Below are 25849 nucleotides of genomic sequence, written 5' to 3' on the forward strand. Positions count from 1 at the left end.
CCTCACCTTTCTTTGGACGCTTGATGATATTAACATGTAGAGGAGAGAAGTTGAGGCCAAGATTAGATGATGTGGACACTGTTGGTCCATCCTCGAGAAACTGCTTCAGAAAGAAGGATGATGGAGATGGTGGGTGTGGGTCATCAATGGCCTCTGCTCTACCTGGAGCTAAGGGTCAAAGAAGATGAAAGGGTTAATGTTCGATGGCTTTGGGCCTGTACATTTTGAGAATGATGTGTGTGGTGGGGGGGGGGGGGGAGTTGGTGGAATCTCATTGAAAACCTATTGAATATTGAAAGACCCATATAAATGGACATGGAGAGAATGTTTCCATATAGCAGGGAGACTCTTTGACCAGAGGACACAGCCTCAAAACACAATGATGTCCCTTCAGAACAGAAATACCCCTCCTTATTCCATTTCTCCCATTGTCCTCTGTGCTCTCCTATCAGACTCCTTCACCAGCCCTTTTCCTTTCCCCACCCACTGTCTTCATCTATCATCTTCAAGCTATTTCTCCATCCCCTCCCCCACCTTTTTATTCTTTTTATTCAGATATGTTTCTCCTTCCTTCTGAGACGAAGAGAGCTCAAAATACTGACTTTTTATTCATTTCTGTAGATGCTGTCTGACTTGCTGAGTTCCTCTCACATTTTGTGTGTGTTGCAAAGGAACGTGACCACAAACTCCTCTTTTATACTGCAAAGCCGGTGGGATGGGTTTTCCATCAGAAACCTGTGAGCAGATACTGGCTGACAGAGAAACAGCAGAGTACTGCCTGAATCACGATTCAGCTCTGTAGACAAAAAGCTACAGAAAGCTAATACCAAACATACTGCAAGTTTCTAAAAGTTAAAAAAGAGGTGATTATTCGAACATAAAGCTGAAAGTTCAAGGAAAAGCGCAATTAAAAAAAAACAAATTTAGACACGAATCCAACAATGTCACTGTGAAGAACCAGTGGTCAGGGTCAGCCAAGAGGACTGGTGCCACGGTCGACCTCTGCAGAAGGACAGGGTGGACGAGCTTCATTCTGTACATGACCTGTGCACTGGGAGTGGGTGAAGGGACAGTGTAGATGGTGGTTCCTGCATTCCCTCATTGTGTTCACTCTCTCCAAACACCATAACCACCTTTTCTCCAGACTGGATCCCATTTGCCATGTCTGTGCTCTGCTGTCATGACCATTGATATCTGGCTGCAGGCTGCAATTCCCTTCCTCAGGGGCGGGTGCGGAGAGTCTTCACTCTGTTCCCCCATGGGCTCACTGTGTGATGCAGGAACTATGTGCTGGGACACTCAGGGTCAGAAGCCAGATGAAGGGCCTGCTCCTGTATCTGTGGTCCTCTGGGCTCTGATTCATCCTAAAGTCACTGAGTTCACCTGCTGACTGTCTCCTCTTGTCTCCTCAGCTGGGACTGGGGCTTCCCCTACCACTGTGAATGGAACTTGGGGACAGTCGGTCTTCTTACCTCCTGGACTCCCAGTCGGACCGGACGTTGCTGAGGTTGTGTGGAGACTGTTAACACCCAGAAAGAAGATAGTGACATATTCAAACAAGATCAGTGACTATTACGGTCCTGAGGAGTACAAGCGACGGATAACTTTTCATCCCGGGAACTTCAGTCTGGAAATCCGTGATCTACAGATAGAGGACATTGGTGATTATGAGGTGACTGTTACAGCAAGTTCAGGAGCACAGACTCAGAACAAAATGCGACTGAAGGCGTGCGGTGAGTGAGATGCCGTGGAGGGGCCTGGGTTTCATCAGTTCCTGAAATGTCCCTAGTTAATGGGCGAGGGGTGATCCTGTGTGCTCCCCTGTTTTCTGAATCCTACTGTCTGTCTGCATCCAGAGCTGGGCTCATGGTCCCAGTGTAGTGTGGCTGAGTCAGTGTGAGGCTGGAGGACACACTCACCACATCTGCGGAGACTGGACCAGAGACTGAAGCATCGAACTGTCAATGGGGAGCCTTGTGACTCCGATGCTGGAGGGGATGAGCAGATTGAGAAGGGGGAACAGGAGAAAGGCCGATCTGGTGGGAGGGACGGATGATTGGATCCCACTGTATCCTGTCAAAGGCCTGGTCTGTCATGTTCAGGGATCCCATTTTCCCAGGATACTGCTTGTTAATTCCCTAGCCTGAGGTCTGAGCTCAGCAAGGTGTTTATTCCTCAGCCTTCGTGCTGTGCTGAGTGAGAGCCTGTGTATTCATTACACTGAATGTAGTGTCCCAGTGAGTGACACAGTACACGGACACAACAGCACACTCACACACACCAGTATGGTTCCTGACTCACCCTAACAGTAATATAACATTCACAATTATCTCACTCAGCAACGTCTGTCTGAGAAATCTCCTCCACCCCAGGTTTAACGGGTTCCATTGGAGGGAGGAGAATGTCAGAACATGGGGAATAGAACATCACAGGAACAGCTCCTCAGCCTCATGATGTGCTGCCAAACTCATTGCTAATGGAATCCAGTTAAGCTAATCCCTTCTGACTGTTCGTGCTCCATATGCCTTTATTCTCTACACATTCATGTGTGTATGTACAGCCTCTCAAAAATCTCTTTGGCCTTTGCCTCTATCACAACTCCCGGCAGCCCATTTCAGGCTCCCACCACTCTCTGTGTAAAGAAAAACTTGCCCTGCACATCTCCTTTGAATTCACCCCTGTCACTGTAAATGCACAATCTCTGGCATTAGCCACTTTTTAAATGATTTTTAAAAATTTTATCGAGATACTGCGGGCAATAGGCCCTTCCGGGACTTTGAGACTCGCAGCCCAGCGATTCCCCCAATTGTAACCCAGCCTAATCACAGGGCAATTTATAATGACCAATTAACCATCCAATCGGTACATTATTGGACTGTGGGAGGAAACCAGAGAACGCAGAGGAATCCCACGTGGACATGGGGAGAATGTACAAACTCCTTACGGGCAGTGGGAATTCAACCTGGTTCACTGGTATTGTAAAGCGTTGTGCTAACCACTAAGCTATCATGCCACCCCTGGGAAAAAATCCTGTCTGTCTATCATCTGTGTCCTTAAAAATGTTATAAACTTGTATCAGGTCAATCCTCAACCTCCGGCACTCAGAGGAAACAACCCAAATATGTCCAAACTTTTCTTCCAGCACATGCCCTGTAATCCGGGCACCGAGATGGTAAATGTCTGTTCCCTCTCCAAAGCCTTCACATTCTTCCTTTAATGGGGTGGCTGGAAATGAATGCAATACTCCAGATGTGGCCTAATTAGAATTTTCAAAGATGTAGCATAACTTCTTGCCTTTTGAACTCAGTGCCTCGACTGATGAGGACAAGCATGTAAAATCCCTTCTTTTTTTTAATATAATTTTTATTAAATTTTCAAAATGAATACATGGAAAGATAATATCTACCCTACCTCCTCCCCTTAACCCTTCCCCCCTCCCCCCCGTATGTAGTCCTACCTAAAAAGAAAAGAAAGAGAAAAAAAGAACCGCCTGGGTATTGGGAGGTTTCCACATGCTCCATGGGATTTAAAATAAATTTAGTATACTTATTCGTTAGTTTCCCCAAGGGACCAAGATCTTTATCGGAGCAATTAAATATGCCATCCTACCTTTTGTAAATAAGGGCGCCAGATATTCAAAAATGTTTCATATTTATCTCTTAAATTATAAGTAATTTTTTCGAGTGGAATAGAACTAGCCATTTAATTGTTCCAACGATTCATACTTAAATACGAATCAAATTTCCAAGTCACAGCTATAGTCTTCTTAGCTACTGCCAATGCAATTTTTATAAATTTTTTCTGATACTTATTCAATTTAAGTTTTGGCTTTATCCCTTCAATATCACCTAGTAGAAATAATACAGGGTTATGTGGAAGTTGAGTTCCAGTAATTTGTTCCAATAAGACTCTTAAATTTATCCAAAAGGGTTGAATTTTAAAACAAGACCAAGTAGAATGTAAAAAAGTACCAATTCCTTGATTACACTGAAAGCATTTATCGGATAGATTTGAATTTAATCTATTTATTTTTTGTGGTGTAATATTATTGGTGTAAAAAGTTATATTGTACTAATCTAAGTCGAACATTTATTGTATTTGTCATACTGTCAAGGCACAGTCTTGACCAATTTGTTTCATCAATATTGATATTCAGATCTGTTTCCCATTTTTGTTTTGACTTATGGATTCCTTGTTTAATTGTCTGTTTTTGAATCAAATTATACATACAAGAAATAAATTTTTTAATTTTCCCTTTTTGAATTAAAATTTCAATTTCATTAGGCTTTGGCAAAAACATTGTTTGACCCAGCTTGCCTTTTAAATAAGCCCTTAATTGAAGGTAACAAAAGAAAGTGTTATTTGATATTTTATATTTATCCTTTAGTTGTTCAAATGACATCAATATACCTCGTTCATAACAGTCTCCTATAAATCTAATCCCTTTTTGGTACCAATTATATAAAAGTTGATTGTCCATTGTAAAAGGAATAAGCCTGTTTTGAAACAAAGGTCTCCTTGCTAATAAAGATTTCTGTATTTCATTATCAACATTTACCTTATTCCATAGATCAATCAAATGTATTAATATAGGAGATTCTTTCTTTTCCCATATCCATTTAGATTCCCATTTATATATAAAATCTTCAGGTCTATTTTCTCCTATCTTGTCTAATTCTATTTTAATCCATGCTGGTTTTTGATCATCGAAGAAAGATGCAATGAATCTAAGTTGATTTGCTTTATAATAATTCTTAAAGTTTGGAAGTTGTAACCCTCCTAACTCAAATTTACATGTCAATTTTTCCAATGATATTCTTGACATCTTACCTTTCCAAAGAAATTTTCTCACACATTTATTTAACTCTTGGAAAAAAAATTCTGTGGCAATTGTATTGGTAATGTTTGAAACAAATATTGTAATCTGGGAAATATATTCATTTTTACAACATCGACTCTGCCTGCTAATGTTATTGGTAGTATCATCCATTTGTGAAGATCTTCTTGAATTTTTTTCAATAGTGGTACATAATTAAATTTATATAAATTCTTTACATCATTATCAAGTCTTATACCTAAATACTTTATACCATTTACTGGCCATCTAAATTGTGTTGCTGATCAACATTGGCTATAGTCTCCTTTAGTAAGAGGTAAAATTTCACTTTTATCCCAATTTATTTTATAACCTGATACCTTCCCATATTCCTCCAATCTAAAAGATAATTTATGTAGCGAATGTTGTGGGTTTGTTAAGTAAATCAAAACACCATCAGCAAAAAGATTAATTTTATATTCTTCCTGATTAACTCTAAAACCCATAATATCTGGATCAATTCTGATTAGTTCTGCTAATGGCTCTATCACCAGTATAAATAAAGCAGGTGATAATGGACAACCTTGTCTAGTTGACCTTTTTAACTGGAATGGTGTTGAAATTTGAGAGTTTGTCACTACTTTAGCATTAGGGTTAGTATTTAAAGTTTTAATCCAATTTATAAAAGATGTTCCTAACCCATATTTTTCTAATACTTTAAATAAAAAAATCCCATTCCAATCTATCAAATGCTTTTTCTGCATCCAAGGCTACTACTATATTCTTCTCCTCCCTTTTTTGTGCCAAATGAATTATACTGAGTAACCGAGTTACATTATCTGCCAATTGTCTATTTTTAATAAATCCTGTTTGATCCATATGTATTAATTTTGGTAAATATTTAGATAATCTATTCGATAGAATTTTTGCTATTATTTTATAATCCGTATTCAATAAAGAAATAGGCCTGTATGATGTTGGTTTCATTGGATCTCTGTCTTTTTTTGGCAGTACTATTACAATCGCTGTTGAAAAAGATTCTGGGAGTTTATGTATTTTTTCTGCTTGACGTATTAGCTCGATAAAGGGAGGAAATAATAAATCTTTAAACTTTTTATAAAATTCAGGTGGAAAACCATCTTCTCCTGGAGATTTATTACTTTGGGGTGATCCTAAAGCTTCTTCAACCTCTTTTAATGTAAAAGGCGTATCTAATCCCTTCTGTTCTTCCGAATTCAATTTTGGAAGAGTTACTTGTGATAAAAACCTTTCTATCTCATTAACATCATTTTGTGATTCTGATTGATATAATTCAGAATAGAAACTTTTAAAGGTTTCATTTATTTCAAAAGGTTTATAAGTTATTTTATTTGCACTTGTTCTAATTGCATTTATTGTTTTGGAAGCTTGTTCCGTTTTCAACTGCCAAGCAAGAATTTTATGTGCTCTCTCACCTAACTCATAATACCTTTGCTTAGTTCTTATGATTGCTTTTTCCATTCTATATGTCTGAAGCGTATTATATTGTAACTTCTTATTGACAAGTTGCCTTCGTTTTTCTTCCAACATATATCTTTGAGATTCTTTTTCTAATTTTGTAATCTCTTTTTCTAATTGATCTAGTTCTGCCATATATTCTTTCTTGATTTTAGATGTGTAACTTATTATCTGGCCCCTCAAATATGCTTTCATCGCATCCCATAATATAAATTTATCATCCACTGAATGAAAATTTGTATCCAAAAAAAATTGGATCTGCTTTTTCATAAAATCACAAAAATCTTGACATTTTAATAATGTTGAATTAAATCTCCATCTATAAGCCACTTCTTCCTTACCAGTCATTATTATTGTCATTAATAAAGGAGAATGATCTGACAATATTCTTGCTTTATATTCCATATTTTTCACTCTGTGTTGAATATGCATTGATAATAGGAAAAAATCTATCCTTGAATATGTTTTATGTCTATGAGAATAGAACGAATAGTCTCTTTCTTTAGGATTGATTCTTCTCCATATATCAATCAAATTTAAATCTTTCATCAATGATAGAGTTGGATTTACTACTTTCGATTTTGTAACAGCCTTAGTTGATCTATCTCAGACTGGGTCTAAGCAAAAATTAAAATCTCCTCCTATTAATATTTTTTCATGTGCATCAGCCAAATTCAAAAAAGCTTCTTGTATGAATTTTGCATCATTTTCATTTGGTGCATAAATATTCATAAAAGTCCATGATTCAGAGAAAAGTTGACAATATATAATCACATATCTCCCTGCAGAATCGGTTATTACATTTTGTATTCTAATTGGTAACATTTTATTGATCAAAATTGCTACTCTCCTCGCTTTTGAATTAAATGAAGCTGCAACAACACTACCCACCCAATCTCTCTTTAATTTTTGATGTTCTGTTTCTGTTAAATGCATTTCCTGTAAAAAGGCTAAATCTATCTTCATTTTCTTAATATGTGTTAAGATTCTTTTTCTTTTCACTGGTCCATTAAGCCCATTAAGATTAAAGCTCAAAAAATTCAATAAATTAGTCATTATTTTTAACAAAGTTACTCCAATCTAAAACATTACTTAGCTTCTCAACTCTCATAGTTCCTTGGGGAATCTCTTAGAACTTCACCAAGTTGCTATGTGTTTCCCTCCCAATAATCCAGGCAAAAAGAAAAAAAAAAGATAGATGAGATATAAAAAAAGAAAAAAACAGAATACCCCCCCCACTAATGTTGTGAATGAAAGGATACACAACACTACCCCACTCCATTTTGCGGGTTGTGGCTAAAGCCACGCTTGCACACATGATTAACGTAGCAATTGGTCAGTGCTTCTTCCAGCTCCCCCGTAACAAAAAAATTATATATAGATTAAAAAAAATTAATGTTACTATTCCCAACTAGTATACCTCAAATTTTAACCTTACTTCCCCTCCCTCATATAATTCGTAATATATTTATATATTCATCCGCCTTCAAAAATCCAACAAGTCCATTCTTTGACCCAGTCTTCTTCTTCAATCCATCTCGCTCCCCTGGTTTTGTTCTTGTATCTGGTGAATATTCAGAGAATCTTGCACAAACTGCTCCGCTTTCTGGTAATCATCCGGTAAAAATCTTTTTTCTCCACCAGCCAAAAAAATCTTCAAGGTTGCAGGATAACGCAATATAAATTGATAACCATGATCCCATAGGATTTTTTTCACTGGATTAAATTTCTTCCTTCTCTTCAAAAGTTCATAACTTATGTCAGGGTAGAAAAAAATTTTATTCCCTTGAACCATCAATGGCCCTTTTCTATTCTTGGCAGCTTGGGCAGCTGCCTGTGGAATCCTTTGCAAATGAAAGAGGAGGACCAATCAATTGAAATTGAGCGGGCACATAGAGCTCTAAGACCAAAACCACAAGATGACCAATATCCACTAGCAATTTTAATAAAATTCTGAAGATTTCAAGACAAGGAAAGGATTCTAAAATCCCTTCTTTACCCCCCAATCAACATGCAGCCACGTATCCCCACCCACGTCTGCATCTGATCCATGTCCAATTGCATCTATTGGCACTCCCCTGCACCATCCACAACACCGACAGTCTGTTGGAGGCCTTTGGCCGACCTAGAGCCTATTCCCCACTCACTAAAATCGGGGTTGGTCTGACCCTGATCTCAGCTCTACTTTCCTGCCTGTTTCCACCCTCTCCCCAAATCCTCTCCAGATCAAAACTCTGACTGAACCTTGAATACAGTGACTCAGCCTCCACAACTCTCTGGGGAAGAAAATTCCATCGATTCCTGAACCTTAGAGAGGAGAAATCCTTCCTCATATCTGTCTGAAATTATGGTCCCTTATTCTGAAACTGTGCCCTTGTTTTAGATCATACAGGAGGGGGAAACATCCTCCCAACACCCACCTCACCCCGATTCCTGCTCCAGTCACTGAACTCACCAGCTGACTGCCTCCTCTTGTCTCCTCAGAATGGATGGAGACCGTGAAAGGACTTTGGGGACAGTGGGTCTCCTTACCTGCTGGGATCACAGGCGGGCTGGACGTTTCTCAGGTGGTGTGGAGAAGAGACGGAACCACAATAGCAGAATATGCAAATGGAGTCATTTCTTACTTCGGTCCTGAGGAGTACAAGCGACGGATAACTCTTCATCCCGGGAACTTCAGTCTGAAAATCCGTGATCTTAAGAGAGAGGATACTGGTGATTATGAGGTGACTGTTACACCAAGTAGAGGAGGACAGATTCAGGCGGAAATGCGACTGGAGGTAAAGGGTGAGTGAAGCGTTGCAGAGGGCCCAGGTTTCTTTGATTCCTCTAACACTTCCAATTAATGGGTGAAGGCAGATCCTATGTGTTCCCCTGTTTTCTAAACCCCACTGACTGTCCGTGTCCAGAGCTGGGCTCACGGTTCCAGTGTAGTGGGATTGAGTCAGTGTGAGTCTGGAGGACACACTCACCACATCCCCAGAGGCTGGACTAGAAACTATGAAGCATTGAACTTTCAATGGGGATCCTTGTGGCTCCAAGGCTGGAGGGGATGAACAGATGGTGTGGGGGATTGGGAGATGGGCGGATGGTGTGAGGGGGGCTGGTGGTTGGGCCAAACAGTCTATATCTGTGGGTCAGTTCAACAGATCCCTCTGTATCCCCAGGTCAAAGTCCTGGTCTTTCATGTTCAGGGATCCCATTTTCCGAGGGCACTGCTTGTGACTTCTCCAGACTGAGGTCTGAGCTCAGCAAGGTGTTTATTCCTCAGCCTTCATGCTGTGCTGTGCTGAGTGAGACCCTGTGTATTCATTACACTGAATATAATGTCCCAGTGAATGACACAGTACACGGACACAACAGCACACACACACAGCAATATGGTTCCTGACTCACTCAAACAGTAATATCACATTCACAGTAATCTCACTCAGCAACGTTTGTCTGAGAAATCTCCTCCACCCCAGGTTTAACGGGTCCCATTGGAGGGGGGAGAATGTCAGAACGTGGGGAATGGAACATCACAGGAACAGCTCCTCAGCTCATGATGTGCTGCCAAACTCATTGCTAATGGAACCCAGTTAAGCTAATCCCTTCTGACTGTTCGTGTTCCATATGCCTTTATTCTCTAGACATTCATGTGTGTATGTGACAGCCTCTCAAAAGTCTCTCTGGCCTTTGCCTCTACCACCACTCCAGACAGCCCATTTCAGGCTCCCACCCCCACTCTCTGTGTGAAGAAAAACTTGCCCTGCACATCTCCTTTGAATTTACCCCTGTCACTGTAAGTGCACCATCTCCGGTATTAGACACTTTTTATTTGATTTTTTAAAATTTTTTTGAGATACACCAGGGAATAGTCCCTTCCGGGATTTGAACCACACTGCCCAGCAATCCCCTGATTGTAACCCAGCCTAATCACAGGACAATTTATAATGACTGATTAACCATCCAATCGGTACGTGTTTGGACTGTGGGGGAAAACCAGAGCACGCAGAGGAATCCCACGTGGACACGGGGAGAATGTACAAACTCCTTATGGGCAGCGGGAATTCAACCTGGTTCACTGGTACTGTAAAGCGTTGTGCTAACCACTACGCTATAGTACAACCCTTGGGCGGAAAAATCCTGGCTTTACAGTACCAGTTGGAAGTGATTAGCTTCTACTTTAAACGCAAACAACAGGAATTCTGCAGACGCTGGAAATTCAAGCAACACACATCAAAGTTGCTGGTGAACGCAGCAGGCCAGGCAGCATCTCTAGGAAGAGGTGCAGTCGACGTTTCAGGCCGAGATCCTTCGTCAGGACTAACTGAAGGAAGAGTGAGTAAGGGATTTGAAAGTTGATTTTGGATCTCCCCCTCCCCCTCCAACTTTCAAATCCCTTACTCACTCTTCCTTCAGTTAGTCCTGACGAAGGATCTCGGCCTGAAACGTCGACTGCACCTCTTCCTAGAGATGCTGCCTGGCCTGCTGCGTTCACCAGCAACTTTTATGTGTGTAGCTTCTACTTTATCTGTGTTCTTAAAAATGTTATAAACTTGTATCAGGTCTATCCTCAACCTCAGACACTCAGAGGAAACAACCCAAATCTGTCCAATTGTTTTTCTTCCAGCACCTGCCCTATAATCTAAGCAGTATCATGGTAAATATCTGTACCCTCTCCAAAGCCTCCCCATCCTACCTTTAATTGGGTGGCTGGAAGTGAATGCAATACCTTAGATGTGGCCAAACCAGAATTTAAAAGATGTAGCATAAGTTCCTGACTGTTGAACTCAGTGCCTCGACTGATGAGGACAAGCATGTAAAGTCCCTTCTTTACCCCCCTGATCAACATGCAGCCACGCTTCCCCACCCATGTCTGCATCTGATCCATGTCCAGTTGCACATATTGGCGCTCCCCTGCACCATCCACAACACCACCAATCTTTATCTCATCTACAAATGTGCTAACCCTCCCATCTACATTTCTGTCCTTCGGCTCCTGAATCCTAAAATCCATTCACTGAGATCAGGGCTGGTTTGACCTTGAACTCGGCTCCACTTTCCAGCTTGTTCCCATGCCTTAAGCGACTCCTCCAGATCAGATCTCTCTCAGCCTTGAATACAGTGACTCCACTGCTCTCTGGGGGAAAAAAATGGGGAGATTCCTGACCCTTGGAGAGGAGACATCATTCCTCATCTCTGTCTGAAATGGTGCTTTATTCTGAAACTGTGCCTTGTTCTACACCCCACACAAAGATGAACACCTCCCCAGAACCCACCTCACTCTTGATTCCTCCAGTCACTGAGCTTACCTGCTGACTGCCTCCTCTTGTCTCCACAGACTGGGTGGAGACTGCGAAAGGAGTTTAGGGACATATGGTCTCTTTGCCTGGTGGGATCTCAGCCAGACTGGATGTTCCTAAGGTGGTTCTGGTCCCAATAGCTTCGTCTGCACCCCTTATGAAAACGTGCTTGGTGCTCTTATTGTTGTGGAGACCAGAACTGTGCATGGTGCTCCCAGTGAGGTCCAATCCAGGGATATGGAGACCAGAATTTGGGGGTGTGAGAGGTGATTAAAAAGGGGACTGACGGTAATGGGTGTGTGTGAGAGGTGATTGGAAAGGGGACTGATGGTAATGGGTGTGTGTGAGAGGTTTGGGAAGGGAACTGACGGTAATGGGCGTGTGTGAGAGGCAGCAGGCATCACCTTCCTGTCTCCACCCAGCTAACAGGAATCACCTGACACTGGTTCCCAATTCTTCACTTGCAGCCTATTTTAAACCAAGCTCTCATCCACAGCCCTTGTTCATTCATCATGCCCACCAGCCTCAACCAGTTGCTCCTGGCCTTCAGTTACCTTGTTGCCTTGTCGTCTAAGACATTTTAGAACATCAAACGGTACAGCGCAGGGACAGGCCCTTTGTCCCATAATGTTATGCCTAACTAACTAAATTAGTAATCAAATGCCCAACTAAACTAATCCCTTCTGCTTACACATTGCCCATACGCTTCCAGTTCCAGCATGTTTGTGTGCCTATCTAAACGCCTCCACCACCACCATCACGGGCAGCACGTTCCAGGCACCCACCACCCACCCTCTGTGTAAAAATACTTGCTTCACATCTCCTTCCAACTTAACCCCTGTCATCTTAAATGCATGTACTCTGCTATTAAACATTCCAACCCTGTCTGTCTACTCTATCTATGCCTCGCATAATCTGATAAACCTCTATCAGATCTTCCCTTAGCTTCTGCCACTCCAGAGGAAATAACCTAAGTTTGTCCAACATTTTTGACCCTGGAGAAAAATACAGGCTAACTACTTTATCTGTGTCCTTCAAAATTTATAAACTTATGTCAGGTCTATCTTTAACCTCTGACACTCAGAGGAAACATTCCAAGTTTGTCCAGAAATTCCTTATAGCACGTGCTTTTTAATCTAGGCACTCACCGCCAAGGTATGATCCCAGCACGTTAGGAGACTGTCTGTCCCGAAGCTCCTTTCACAGTCCCCATCCAGTCTGAGGAGACAAGAGGAGGCAGTCAGCAGGTGAGCTTAGAGACTGGAGCAGGAATCAGAGTGAGGTGGGTTCTGAATGAGGGCACAGTTTCAAAATAAGGGACCACCATTTCAGACAGAGATGATCCCCTCGCCAAAGGTCTGGAATCAATGCAATTTTCTCCCAAAAAGAAATGTCTGCTCCCTATCCAAAGCCTTCACATTCTTCATATAATGAAATGACTGGAACAGAAAGCAATACTTCAGATCTCCAAACTAGGGATTTTAAGGATACAGTATAACTTCCTAATTTATGAACTCATTGCCTCAACTAAGCCAGTACCTTATTTTACCACCCTATCAATATGCAGCCACATTTCCCTGCTATTGTCTGCATCTGAGCCATATCCAATTGCACCTATTGGCACTTCTCTCTACAATGCACAACACCACCAATCTTTATCTCATCTATAAACATGCTAACCTTCCCGTCTACATTTCTATCCAAAGAACAGTTAGAGGCCTTAAAGGCTCACAACCCTGCTTCCTGCTCACTGAGATCAGGGTTGGGCTGATCTTGATCTTAGCTCTGCTTTCCTGCCTGTTCCCACGCCTTCCCCAACTCCTTTCCACATCAAAACTCTGTCTCAGTCCTGAACACAGGGACTCAGCCTCCACAGCTCTTTTTGGGAGAAAATTGCATTGATTCCAGACCTTTGGCAAGGGGATCATCTCTCTCTGAAATGGTAGTCCCTTATTTTGAAACTGTGCCCTCATTCAGAACCCACCTCACTCTGATTCCTGCTCCAGTCTCTAAGCTCACCTGCTGACTGCCTCCTCTTGTCTCCTCAGACTGGATGGGGACTGTGAAAGGAGCTTCGGGACAGACAGTCTCCTTACGTGCTGGGATCACACCTTGGCGGGATGTTTATCAGGTGGTGTGGAGATCAAACGGAACCAGAATAGCAGAATACACAAATGGCACCATTTCCTACTTCGGTACTGAGGAGTACAAGCAACGGATAACTCTTCATCCCGGGGACTTCAGTCTGGAAATCCGTGATCTACAGAGAGAGGATGCCGGTGATTATGAGGTGGAAATTGCTGTGGGTTCTGGAGCTGAACTTAAGGCGAGAGTGCGACTGGAAGTGAACGGTGAGTGAGACACGGCGAGGGGCCTGGGTTTTACCAGTTCCTGAAACACCCTAATTAATGGGTGACGGGAGATCCTGGCCATTCCACTCTTTACTGAACCCCACTGCCTGATTGTCCATGTCTAAGATATTCATTCTTGGGGGTAGAGGTGGAGAGTTTGGGAGGGTTGGTTGGAGTAGCCTGTCTGAGTATCTGCAGTGACATTGACAGGTACACACAGCGGCCACTGTGTACCCCAGTGGTGGAGCTGAAGTTCCCCCAGACGATAAGATAATTGCCATTGTCGGTGGAACTCTAAAGAATGGACACCTCTCAAATGAATCATGTTTGCATCACCCTGATCCACAGAGGGGTTTGATCCTGGGACAGAGATCCACCTAGTTCTGTAGCACAGGTCTTCAGTACCACACCTGGGTGTAGTCTGGTCCCATAGTTGTTGCTGTATCCAGTAATCTGATGTCACAGGGAATGAACTGAATTGTCTGGAGACTGGATTTTGTGATGGGGGATCTCAGGAGGAAGCTGAGGGAGATTGTCCACTCAGCACTTCTGTCTGAACATGGATGTGAATGATCAGCCTTATCTCTGGCACTCACACGCTGGGTCGCACCGTCAGTGAGGGAGGGGATGTTTATAGAGACTCCACCTCCCATCAGCTGTTGTCCATGACCAGATGTAAGGGGACTGTGGAGCTTTGATCTGATCTGTGGGGTGTGGGATCCCTCAGCTCAGTTTCCTCCGGCTTTGCTGTTGAACTTACACTTTATCCTGGTTACAGCTTCACCAGGTCGGCACCTCACCATTTTTAGAATTCCTTGGGCGGCTCCCAGTAGGTCCCTCTGCATCCTTCATCAAAACGTATTTGGTGCTGTCAGTGTTACATGGGCCAGAACTGTGTCGTTTTCCCAGTGAGGTCCAGTCCAGAGATATGGAGACCAGATCAGTGCACAGTGCTCCCAGCGTGGTCTCACAGGGATATGAAGACAAGATCTGTGTACAGAGCTCCCAGTCTGTAATAAACCAGGGATATAGAGAGTAGAACTCGGGCTTAAAAGAAATACTCGGAACGGGGACTGACGTTAATGGACATGTGTGAGAGGTTATTGCAAAGAGACTGACAGTAATGGGAGTGTGTGAGAGGGAACTGATGGTAATTGGTGTGTCTGAGAGGTGATTGGAAGGGGGACTGACGATAATGGGTTTGTGTGGGAGGTTTAGAAAGGGGACTGACAGTAATGGGTGTGTTTGAGAGGTGATTGGAAAGGCGACTGACTCTATGAGTTAACATAGAAAACCTACAGCTCAATACACGCCCTTCAGCCCCCAATGCTGTGCCGAATATGTACTTACTTTAGAAGCATAGCCCTCTATTTTTCTAAGCTCCATGTACCTATCCAGGAGTCTCTGAAAAGACCCTATCATTATCCGCCTCCACCACCATTGCCGGCAGCCCATTCCACATACTCACCACTCTCTGTATTAAAAAAAACTTACCCCTGACTTCTCTGTACCTACTTCCAAGCACCTTAAAAATGTGTCCTCTTGTGTTAGTCATTTCAGCCCTGGGAAAAAGCTTCTTGACTATCCACACGATCAATGCCTCTCATCATCTTGTACACCTCTATCAGGTCACCTCTCATCTTCCGTCACTCCAAGGAGAAAAGGCCGAGTTCACTCAACCTATTCTCATAAGGCAATCTCCCCAATCCAGGCAGCATCCTTGTAAATCTCCTCTGCACCCTTTCTATAGTTTCTACATCCTGTAGGGAGGTGACCAGAACTGAGCACAGCACTTCAAGTGGGATCTGACCATGGTCCTATAAAGCTGTAACATTACCTCTTGGCTCTTAAGCTCAATCGTATGGTTGATGAAGGCCAATACACCATATGCTTTCTTAACCACAGAGTCAACCTGCGCAGCTGCTTTGAGTGTCCTATGTACTCGGACCCCAAGATTCCTCTGATCCTCCACACTGCCAAGAGTCTTACCACTAATACTGTATTCTGTCATCATATTTGACCTAGCAAAATGAGCCACCTCACACTTTTCTGGTTTGAACTCCATCTGCCATTTCTCAGCCCAGTTTTGCATCCTATCGATGTCCCGCTGTAACCTCTGACAGCCATCCACACTATCCACAACACCCCCAACCTTTGTGACATCAGCAAATTTACTAACCCATCCCTCCACTCCACATCCAAGTCATTTATAAAAATCACAAAGAGAAGGGGTCCCAGAACAGATCCCTGAAGCACACCACTGGTCACAGACCTCCATGCAGAGTATGACCCATCTACAACCACTCTTTGCCTTCTGTGGGCAAGCCAATTCTGGATCCACAAAGCAAGGTCCCCTTGGATCCCATGCCTCCTTACTTTCTCAGTAAGCCTGGCATAGGGTACCTTATCAAATGCCTTGCTGAAATCCATATACACTACACCTACTGCTCTACCTTCATCAATGTGTTTGGTCACATCCGCAAAATTCAGAGTTCATGATTTGTTTAGAAATTTGAAGGTGGGGGGAAAGCTGTTCCTAAGACATTGAGTATGTGTCTTCAGGCTCCGGTACCACCTCTTTGTTGGTAGTAATGAGATGAGGGCATGTGCTGGGTGGCTGGGATCCTGAATGAAGGACGCTGCCTTTTTGAGGCAGGTTCTTTTGATGTCGTTATTGCTTGGGAGGCTCGTGCACATGATGGAACTGGCCGAGTTTCCAATGCGCAGCAGATTCTTCGGCATGTTTTTACACTTCATCTCAGACAATGATACAACTGATCATGCCCTCCACAGTTCATCTGTAGAAACCTGCTTGAGTTTTTGGTGACATACCAAATTTTGTCAAACTCCCAATGAAATTGAGCCACTTACATGCCCTCTTTGAAATTTACAGTTGGGCCCAGGATAGATCTTCAAAGATGTTGATGCTCAGGAAATTGAAACTCCTCACTCCTTTATATTGTTGATCCCTCAATGACGACTGGGGTGTCTTCCCTTGAATTTCCCTTCTTGAAATCCACAATCAATTCTGTGGTCTTACTGACGTTGACTGCAAAGTTGTTGTTACAACACCATTCAACCAGCTGATCTATCTCACTCCACTCCTGTACACCACCTCATCACTGTCTGAGATTTGTATCATTGGTGAAATTTTAGATTGCAGTTGAGTTGTTACCAACCATACAATCATGGGTTAGGTTTACAGTTAGGGTTAGAGAAAGTAGAACAATGGGCTAAGCACACAATTTTGAGGTGCACCAGTGTTGCTTGTGAACAAAGAGGAGATGATCATTTTTTTCCGCACTCACTGTGATCTCCTGATGAAGAACTCCAGGATCTGGTTGCAGAGGTCCAGGGTTTGGAGTTTGTTGGTTAGTTCTGAGGGGATGATGGGGCTGTAATCAATAGACAACCTGACATGGGTATCGCTGATGTCCAGGTGGTCCGATCCTGACTGGAGAGCCAGTGACATAGCATCTGCTATACATCTGTGGGCAAATTGCAGCAGGACCAGGTCTTTGCTGAGGCAGGAGTCAATTCTAGTCGTCATTAACCGTTCCAAGCTATTCACCAGAGTAGATGTGAGTGAAAGTGAGTGATGGTCGTTGAGGCGGCTCATTCTTTTATTTTTGGGCACCAGTATGAATGAGGCCTTTTTGAAGCGGTTGGGAACCTCTGGTTACAGCAGTGAGAGATTGAAGATGTCCTTGACACTCCCACCTGTTGGTTGACACAGATTTTGGGTGCCCTACCAGGTACAGCAAAGATGTTCTGACATCAGCTTCAGAGACAGATATCAATGGATTGCCGGGGGCTGGAAAATTTGGCAAGACCGTGTGAGCCAATTATGGAACGCCACTGGTTTTGTTAGCGGGTCAGAGTCAGCACAAACCATATTCCGTACCTCAGCTGAGGTCCAGGGCTTTAGAATTGGGGTTTCTCTCACCATTGTTCGGGGAAATGGACCGATATCTTCCTAGTAGAGCTACCTGTTGCCTCAGCTCTTATTCCCTTTGATTTTGTTGTCTGTTGCCTTCGAAAAGGTGTTAATTCGGGGAACCATTCTGTTCCGGACCCTCGATGTGCAAACAATAGGCAACGCAGAATAGGTGGGTGGTTGCGGCTACTTCAATGACCTGAGAGGTCCTGAGGTGGATCACACGGAGGAGGGGGAGAAGCAGAAGCAGCCGGTAACTGTGGGTGCAGACTGTTGGCGGGTCCTGGAGCCGCGGCCATCGGTGTCCTGGGTTTTTTGTTAGAAGTAGTTTCTTTCTTACGTTTTGTCTTAGGTTGTTGGTGCTGTTTGGCCACTTGTTCCCATTTATTAAGACACCACATCACATAATCGAGGTACCATGTAGGATCTGCGCTAGCTGAATCAGTCGTCTCCTTCCAATATTTTATCTTTTTCTGGTAAAAAGAACCTCCATAAGGCCAATCCCCTTTATTCCAACCGTACAAATCACTAGAAAATGTAACCGAGTCCCTGCTGTCCACTGTTTCCAAAAAAACCTTATCTGCGGGTGATCCCAGGGGGAACCAGCAGTCACCCAGCAATTTCTTTGTCTTCTTGTACTTTTCGATTTTCTTCATTGTGGTGTCATTTACTGGTATTTTCATTTTAGGACCACTCAGGCATCACTTCTGAGGCACTGTTCTCGACGGTTTACCTTTAGAAAGGGCAGCTAACCTACCAGGACGGTTACCCATCTTTTCAAGTCTTAAACCTTACTTAACGGGTGTTAATATATTCCCACGCCCCAGCTATTGGCTTGTATAATCAACTGATTATGACGATGAACATCTGGGTCCAAAAAAGATCAGTTTTATTCTAATGCAATTTAAAATTTCAGTGTTCCCTGTCCCTTCTCCCAGTTTCTGTCCTGTTCTTACTCGAACTCAGGAACACTGGTCACCACCGGTAAGGGACAACGTTGTCTAACACAGTCCTGGTCCCCAGTCTTGAATCCCTTATTTCAGGGCAATCTCATGTGCAGCCTTGTCTGACACCATCCCAGGTCCCTGGTCTTGAAGCCCGTCTTCCAGGGCAAACTCGTGGGCAGCCTATTTCCCTTCCAAGGGGCCAATTTCTCCATCATAGGTTCACCATATCCCTTTTAAAGGGATCCCATCTCGTCACCGATATTGTCTGGGCATATCAAGTAACATTCGGACTGAAATATTGATATTATCGGGGAATTCAAAAGAACAGTTGGACCCAGATATTCAACTGTTCCTTATTTCCGTGGCCATGTGAGAATCGTCTCTCAAACAGTAAGACTACAGGTGTCCTCCGCTTTTCGAATGTTCACTTTACGAAACCTCACTGTGACGAAAAACCTACATTAATACCCTGTTTTCGCTTTCAGAAGGTGTTTTCACTGTTATGAGGAAAGGCAGCGCGTGAAAAAATCAGTGCGCGATAAAAGGCAGCGCGCGCGCCGAGCAGCCGCTCTCCCTCGGATTCGGAACGGCATTGCTTTAACACGTTGCATTGAGCAGCCGTTAGCAAGATGATTTCAAAGGTGTCGGAAAAGCCTGAAAGAGTAAGGGTGTTACACAGCGTAAAACTAGACATAATTAAGCATTTCGATCGTGGTGGATGAAGCAAGGACAAAGCTTGTGGAAGTTGACGAAGATGATGTTGAAGAGGTTTTGGCATCCCATGACCAAGAACTGATAGATGAAGAGCTGATGCAATTGGAAGAGGAAAGGATAACAATCGAAACCGAATGCAACCGAAGGCAGAAAGTGAAGCAACTGCGTGAGATTTTCGCTGCAATGATAAAGTACGACTTTAATTTTGAAAGGGTACGCAGGTTTAGGGGATATTTGCAGGATGGTTTGAGTGCTTACAAACAACTGTATGATAGAAAAATGCGCGAGGCTGAGCAGTCAAGCAAGCCTTCCACATCAGCCACAGCAGACGACGAACATTGAGGTGGGCAGCCATAGGAGAAGGTGAGCTGCCTGCCTTGATTGACAATGAGATGAGATGAGATGTTCCACCACCCCAACACCTGGGTCCCGGACAGATACTGTACCGATTTGCGAAGAACGCAGCGGTAGCCAGGAGGCATACAGCACATCTTTAAGAAAAAAGCCGAAATAAACATGCTAATTAATTAGGTGCCGCCTAGCACGTAATTGTCGCCTCTGATCTGCGCCGACACTTACGTGCCGGGCAGCACCTAATTAATTAGCATGTTTATTTCGGCTTTTTTCTTAAAGATGTGCTGTGTGCCTCCAGCCTACTGCTGCATTCTTCGCGGCAATGTATTGGGGTGGGGGCCACTGTAACACCCAGCCTGCGACAACTCAGTCTAACACACCATCATCAGTGTGCTCAGCGCTGTTTTCCCAATTCCGGTAAGTGATACTACACTGTACATACATTATTTCTACTTTATATAGGCTGCGTATTTTTACGTGTTATTTGGTAGATTTGGCAGCTTCATAGTTTAAAGGTTACTGGAGAGCGCATTTATGCCAACAGCGCTTGCGTGAGATTTTCGCTATGGAGATCTGTGCAGGCAATCGTTGTAGAGAAGTATTTCTACTTTATATAGGCTGTGTATTTATCATATCATTCCTGCTTTTACTATATGTTACTGATATTTTAGGTTTTATGTGTTATTTGGCATGATTTGGTAGGTTATTTTTGGGTCTGCGAACACTCACAAAATTTTCCCATATGAATAAATGGTAATTGCTTCTTCATTTCACGACATTTCGGCTTATGAACCGTTTCATAGGAACGCTCTACCTTCGGATGGCGGGGGAAACGTGTATATAATTCATAATTCTTCCTTTTCAGACAGCTACAGACTTCAAGTCAAGGTTTCCTGATAATGTAAGTAGATGTAATCCAAGCATTTGTGAGACTGAATGGAAGTACCTTTTCACAACAAGCCCTGCAGCTGGAGGAGGGTGGTTAGCAATTAGCTCAGCATCTTGCTGTTATGCTTTAATAATACTTGTGGTTTTCCACACTCCCTTTTATCTTTTCAACATTTTCTGTTCCCTTCTACCAGAACATTCAGTGGTCATACATTTTCATTAACCCTCAAAATTTCCTCTCACCCATTTTCCAGTGTTGCCTTCAGCTGTTCTTTTTGACTTCTCCTCCCATACTCCCAGCTCAACAAGACAGCTCCTCTCTGTGTCCGATCTCAGGAGTGTGTGGGACAGTGCAGAATGAACAAGGATCTGTGTTTTACTCGTAACTTCTTCTCGTTAAGAGGGTGCTGCTGAACCTCTGTGATCTCTGGCTGGCAGTTAATGAAACAAGGACATCAACTAAATATTTGTTAACCAAACTTCTGGCAAACAATCATCACAATAGTCTGTAATTTTCCTTCGGGGTTGGAGGCAATTCGATGTGGCAGAACCGAGGCAAGGCGATGTGGCAGAACCGAGGCAATTCGATGTGGCGGAACCGAGGCAATTCGATGTGGCAGAACCGAGGCAATTCGATGTGGCAGAACCGAGGCAATTCGATGTGGCAGAACCGAGGCAAGGCGATGTGGCAGAACCGAGGCAAGGCGATGTGGCAGAACCGAGGCAAGGCGATGTGGCAGAACCGAGGCAATTCGATGTGGCAGAACCGAGGCGAGGCGAGGTGGCAGAACCGAGGCGAGGCGAGGTGGCAGAACCGAGGCGAGGCGAGGTGGCAGAACCGAGGCGAGGCGATGTGGCAGAACCGAGGCGAGGTGGCGGAACCGAGGCGAGGCGAGGTGGCGGAACCGAGGCGAGGCGAGGTGGCGGAGCCGAGGCGAGGCGATGTGGCGGAGCCGAGGCGAGGCGAGGTGGCGGAGCCGAGGCGAGGCGAGGTGGCGGAGCCGAGGCGAGGCGAGGTGGCAGAGCCGAGGCGAGGTGGGGGAGGTGAGGCAATTCGATGTGGCGGAACCGAGGCAAGGCGAGGTGGCAGAACCGAGGCGAGGTGGCAGAACCGAGGCGAGGTGGGGGAGGTGAGGCAATTCAATGTGGCGGAGGCGAGGCAATTCGATGTGGCGGAGGCGAGGCAATTCGATGTGGCGGAACCGAGGCGAGGCGAGGTGGCAGAGCCGAGGCGAGGTGGGGGAGGTGAGGCAAGGCGAGGCGGCGGACCCGTTGCCGACAGCGTGGGAAATCAAGAAAGATCAGGCACAGGCGGAATCGAAACTGCGTGGTCCAAGCACCAGACGTGACTGAGCACAATCTACGGATGGAGATTTACAGACCGAATCAATGCCATGGGGTCAGGCACCAGACACAACTAAGCATGATCTTTGGATGGAGAATTGAAGTGGTGAAGTCCAGCGTATCCAAGAGACGAGCCTGTTGTTCGGATGGAGATTTAACCACTGGGCCAGATAGAAAAGGTCAGGTTGTTGAGGCCGGAGGCAAGGCTTGGGCTGCCTCAGATCGCTGCTCAAAGCGGCAGAACCCGATGTTGGGATGGAGAGTTACGCTCCGAGCCAGATTGGAAACGTCAGGGTGTCAGAAAGGTCTGGGTGACGGGGACCGAGGTGAGGTTCGGGCTGATTAAGATCGCTGCTCCACAATGTTTACATGGCTCTACACTAAAGTATGGGACTCTCTTGCAGACCTCAGTTCAAAAACACGACTGGCTTGCAGTTACTGTTTACATGATGGATTGTTTCTATTGCACATTGAGTATTCTACGGTCTTTTTTCATATTGGTGTGTTTGTTTTTGTGTTTCTTTGTCTCGTGGCTGCCTGTCAGGAGATGAATCTGGAGGTTCTATAATGTATGCACATTTTGATAAACTGTACTTTGTACTTTGAACTTTAATTGGGGATAGAGTCAGGGATACAGGGTGATGGGGAGAGGGGTTTCTGTGGGAAGGTGTGAGGGAGTTGGATTAACATCAATTGAGATAACAGTCAGCGATACAGGGCACTGTGGGAGTGTGGTTACCAAGTGACAGTGTGAAGGAACTTGTTTAACATCAGTGGAGATACAGCTGGTGACATTGTTGGCTGTGATTTAAGGGGAGTGATGTGAGGATGATTGGAACTGGAAGTGTGGGAATGGGATTAATTCTGTAATCCTTTCTCTCCATCCCCCTCCCCCTTTATGATGGGGAGTTTTATCTGGCCTGTGGTGAGAGGGAGTGGATCCATCAATTCCTTGTCACTGGGAGTATGAGGATAGGATTAATTACAGAATCTTTTCTCCTCCCCAGATCCTGCTGACAGATCGTCACACGGTGCTTGGATCATTCCCCTCGTTGTGATACTCATTCTGTTACTTGTGTGTTGCTGTATATATAGAAAGAGGGAGTATCTTCACTCACACTGGGACAAATGTATGGGAAAGAAATCCGGAACATCTGACGGTAGGTGTCTCCCCCCCCCCCCCCCCCCCCCACCCACACACGACCAGTGCCAGATTACAGATCGTCACACACTGGTTGTATAATTCCCATTGTGATACTCAGTTTGATCATTGCGTGTGCCGTACTGTATATAATCCGGGGTCATCTTTGCTCTGTAAACTCTGGCATCATTGTCACTCATGCAAGTCCACCCCGATGGGAAAGGCATCAAGAAGGATACATGTGATGATGGGGCGGAGGAGAGGGAGGGGCTTTGGGAATGGGGGGAAAAGGAGGAGGAGAGGAGGGTCTGGGGAGTAGGGAGGAGGAGGGGAGGGTCTGGGGAGTAGGGAGGAGGAGGGGTGTCTGGGGAGTGGGGAGGGGCTTTGGGAATGGGAGGAGGAGGAGGAGAGGGTCTGGGGGAGTAGGGAGGAGGAGGGGAGGGTCTGGGAGAGTAGGGAGGAGGAGGGGAGTGTCTGGGGCAGTAGGGAGGAGGAGGGGAGGGTCTGGGTGAGTAGGGAGGAGGAGAGGCCATTCTGGGTGAGTAGGGAGGAGCAGGGGAGAATCTGGGGGGGAGGAGGAGGGGTGGGTCTGGGGAGAGGGGAGGAGGAGGGGAGGGTCTGGGGAATAGGGAGGAGGAGGGGAGGGTCTAGGAGCAGGGATGAGGAGGGGAGTTTCTGGGGGAGCAGGGAGGAGGAGGGGAGGGTCTGGGAGAGTAGTGAGGAGGAGGGGAGGGTCTGGGGGAGTAGGGAAGAGGAGGGGAGGGTCTGGGGAAGAGGAGGGGATGGTCTGGGGAGTAGGGAGGAGGAGGGGAAGGTCTGGGGAGTAGGGAGGAGGAGGGGAAGGTCTGGGGAGTAGGGAGGAGCAGGGGAGAGTCTGGGGAGGAGGAGGGGGGGTCTGGGGAGAAGGGAAGTGGAGGGGAGGGTCTGGGGAGTAGGGAGGAGGAGGGGAGTTTCTGGGGGAGTAGGGAGGAGGAGGGGAGGGTCTGGGAGAGTAGTGAGGAGGAGGAAAGGGTCTGGGGGAATAGAGAGGAGGAAGAGGGTCTGGGAGAGTATGGAGAAGGAGGGGAGGGTCTGGGGGAGTAGGGGAGGGTCTGAGGAGGAGGAGGGGAGGGTCTAGGGAGTAGGGAGGAGGAGGGAAGGATCTGAGGAGTAGGGAGGAGAAGGAGAGTGGGGGAGTAGGGAGGAGGAAGGGAGTGTCTAGGAGTAGGGAGGAGGAAGGGAGTGTCTGAGGGAGGAGGAGGGGAGTGTCTGGGGAGTAGAGGAGGAGGGAAGGGTCTGGGGGAGTAGGGAGGTGGAGGGGACGGTCTGTGTGAATAGGAAGGAGGAGGGGAGGGTCTGGGAGAGCAGGGAGGAGGAGGGGAGGGTCTGGGGGAGTAGGGAGGAGGAGGGGAGGTTCTGTGAGAGGAAGGTGGAGGAGGGGAGGTTCTGGGAGTAGGGAGGATGAGGGGAGTGTGGGGGAGGAGGAGGGTAGTGTCTGGGGAGTAGGGAGGAGGAGGGGATGGTCTGGGGGAGTAGGGAGGAGGAGGGGAGTGTGGGGGAGGAGGAGGGGAGTGTCTGGGGAGTAGGAAGGAGGAGGGGAGTGTCTGGGGAGTAGGAAGGAGGAGGGGAGGGTCTGGGGGAGCAGGGAGGAGGAGGGGAGGGTCTGGGGAGCAGGGAGGAGGAGGGGAGGGTCTGGGGAGTAGGGAGGAGGAGGGGAGGGTCTGGGGAGCAGGGAGGAGGAGGGGAGGGTCTGGGGAGTAGGGAGGAAGAGGGGAGGGTCTGGGGGAGCAGGGAGGAGGAGTGGAGGGGCTGAGGCAGTGGATTGGAGGAATGTATATCAATCAGGAAAGGCACTGATGGGGCCTCCTCACCTCTGCTCTCTGTCTCAGAGATCCGATAGTGACACGGCCTTTGAACAGTCGATCTGGTGGAGAACACAGCTCATAGACACCCACTCCATCGGAACAGTGTGTGCTAGATACTGCCTCACCTTCCCAGGGCTTCCATCGTTTCCAACTGTTGCTTCAGATTTTCACTCTCTGCTCGAAATATGTAAATATACAATAACATTAAAGAACCATTCTAAAACCAGTCTTTGGGGTACTGCTTGTCTGTGTCTTTATTGATGCTTTGCTGCACGCTTGAGTGCTCGGTGGGGGGTGCCAATGTGATCATTGCCTTGCTGCTGCTTATGCATGGGGGGAGATGCAGGGGGTGTTGGAGTTCTAACATTTAACTGTCATTCATTCTTTGGGGCAATCTTTTCGTGGATGTTTGCAAAGAAAAAGAATTTCAGGATGTATATTTTATACATTTCTCTGACATTAAATGTACCTATTGTAACCTAAAATATTATTCTGTTGTTGGACATTCATGAAGCTGTAAGGGATTACAGAGTGGGGTAGGGGCCCAGGGGCCAGAGAGGGTTACAAAGATAGGGAGGATGATTCAGTCCTTAGAGTGTTGCTGGAGCTGACCTCACCCAGGTAAGTGGAGAGTGTTCCATCACACTCCTGACTTGTTGATGGGGGAAAGGTGTTGGGGTGTGAAGAGATGAGTCACTCCCACAGGATCCCCAGTCTCTGACCTGCTG

At 45.5% G+C, this 25849-nt stretch overlaps 1 protein-coding gene across 1 annotated transcript in view; it reads left to right on the forward strand.

Annotated features, from left to right (window-relative positions):
• LOC140210142 (T-lymphocyte surface antigen Ly-9-like) overlaps positions 1 to 25342 on the forward strand; it is a 46563-nt gene extending 21221 nt beyond the window's left edge. Inside the window, exons 2-6 of the mRNA XM_072279020.1 lie at positions 1413 to 1733; positions 8798 to 9100; positions 13650 to 13952; positions 23144 to 23296; positions 25146 to 25342. Coding sequence (XP_072135121.1) covers positions 1413 to 1733; positions 8798 to 9100; positions 13650 to 13952; positions 23144 to 23296; positions 25146 to 25156 — 1091 coding nt within the window. The 3' untranslated portion in view covers positions 25157 to 25342. The remainder of the gene's footprint in view (positions 1 to 1412; positions 1734 to 8797; positions 9101 to 13649; positions 13953 to 23143; positions 23297 to 25145) is intronic.
• Positions 25343 to 25849: the final 507 nt, after the last annotated feature.

Source organism: Mobula birostris, chromosome 14 (genome assembly GCF_030028105.1).
Source record: "Mobula birostris isolate sMobBir1 chromosome 14, sMobBir1.hap1, whole genome shotgun sequence".
Classification (NCBI taxonomy): domain Eukaryota; kingdom Metazoa; phylum Chordata; class Chondrichthyes; order Myliobatiformes; family Myliobatidae; genus Mobula; species Mobula birostris.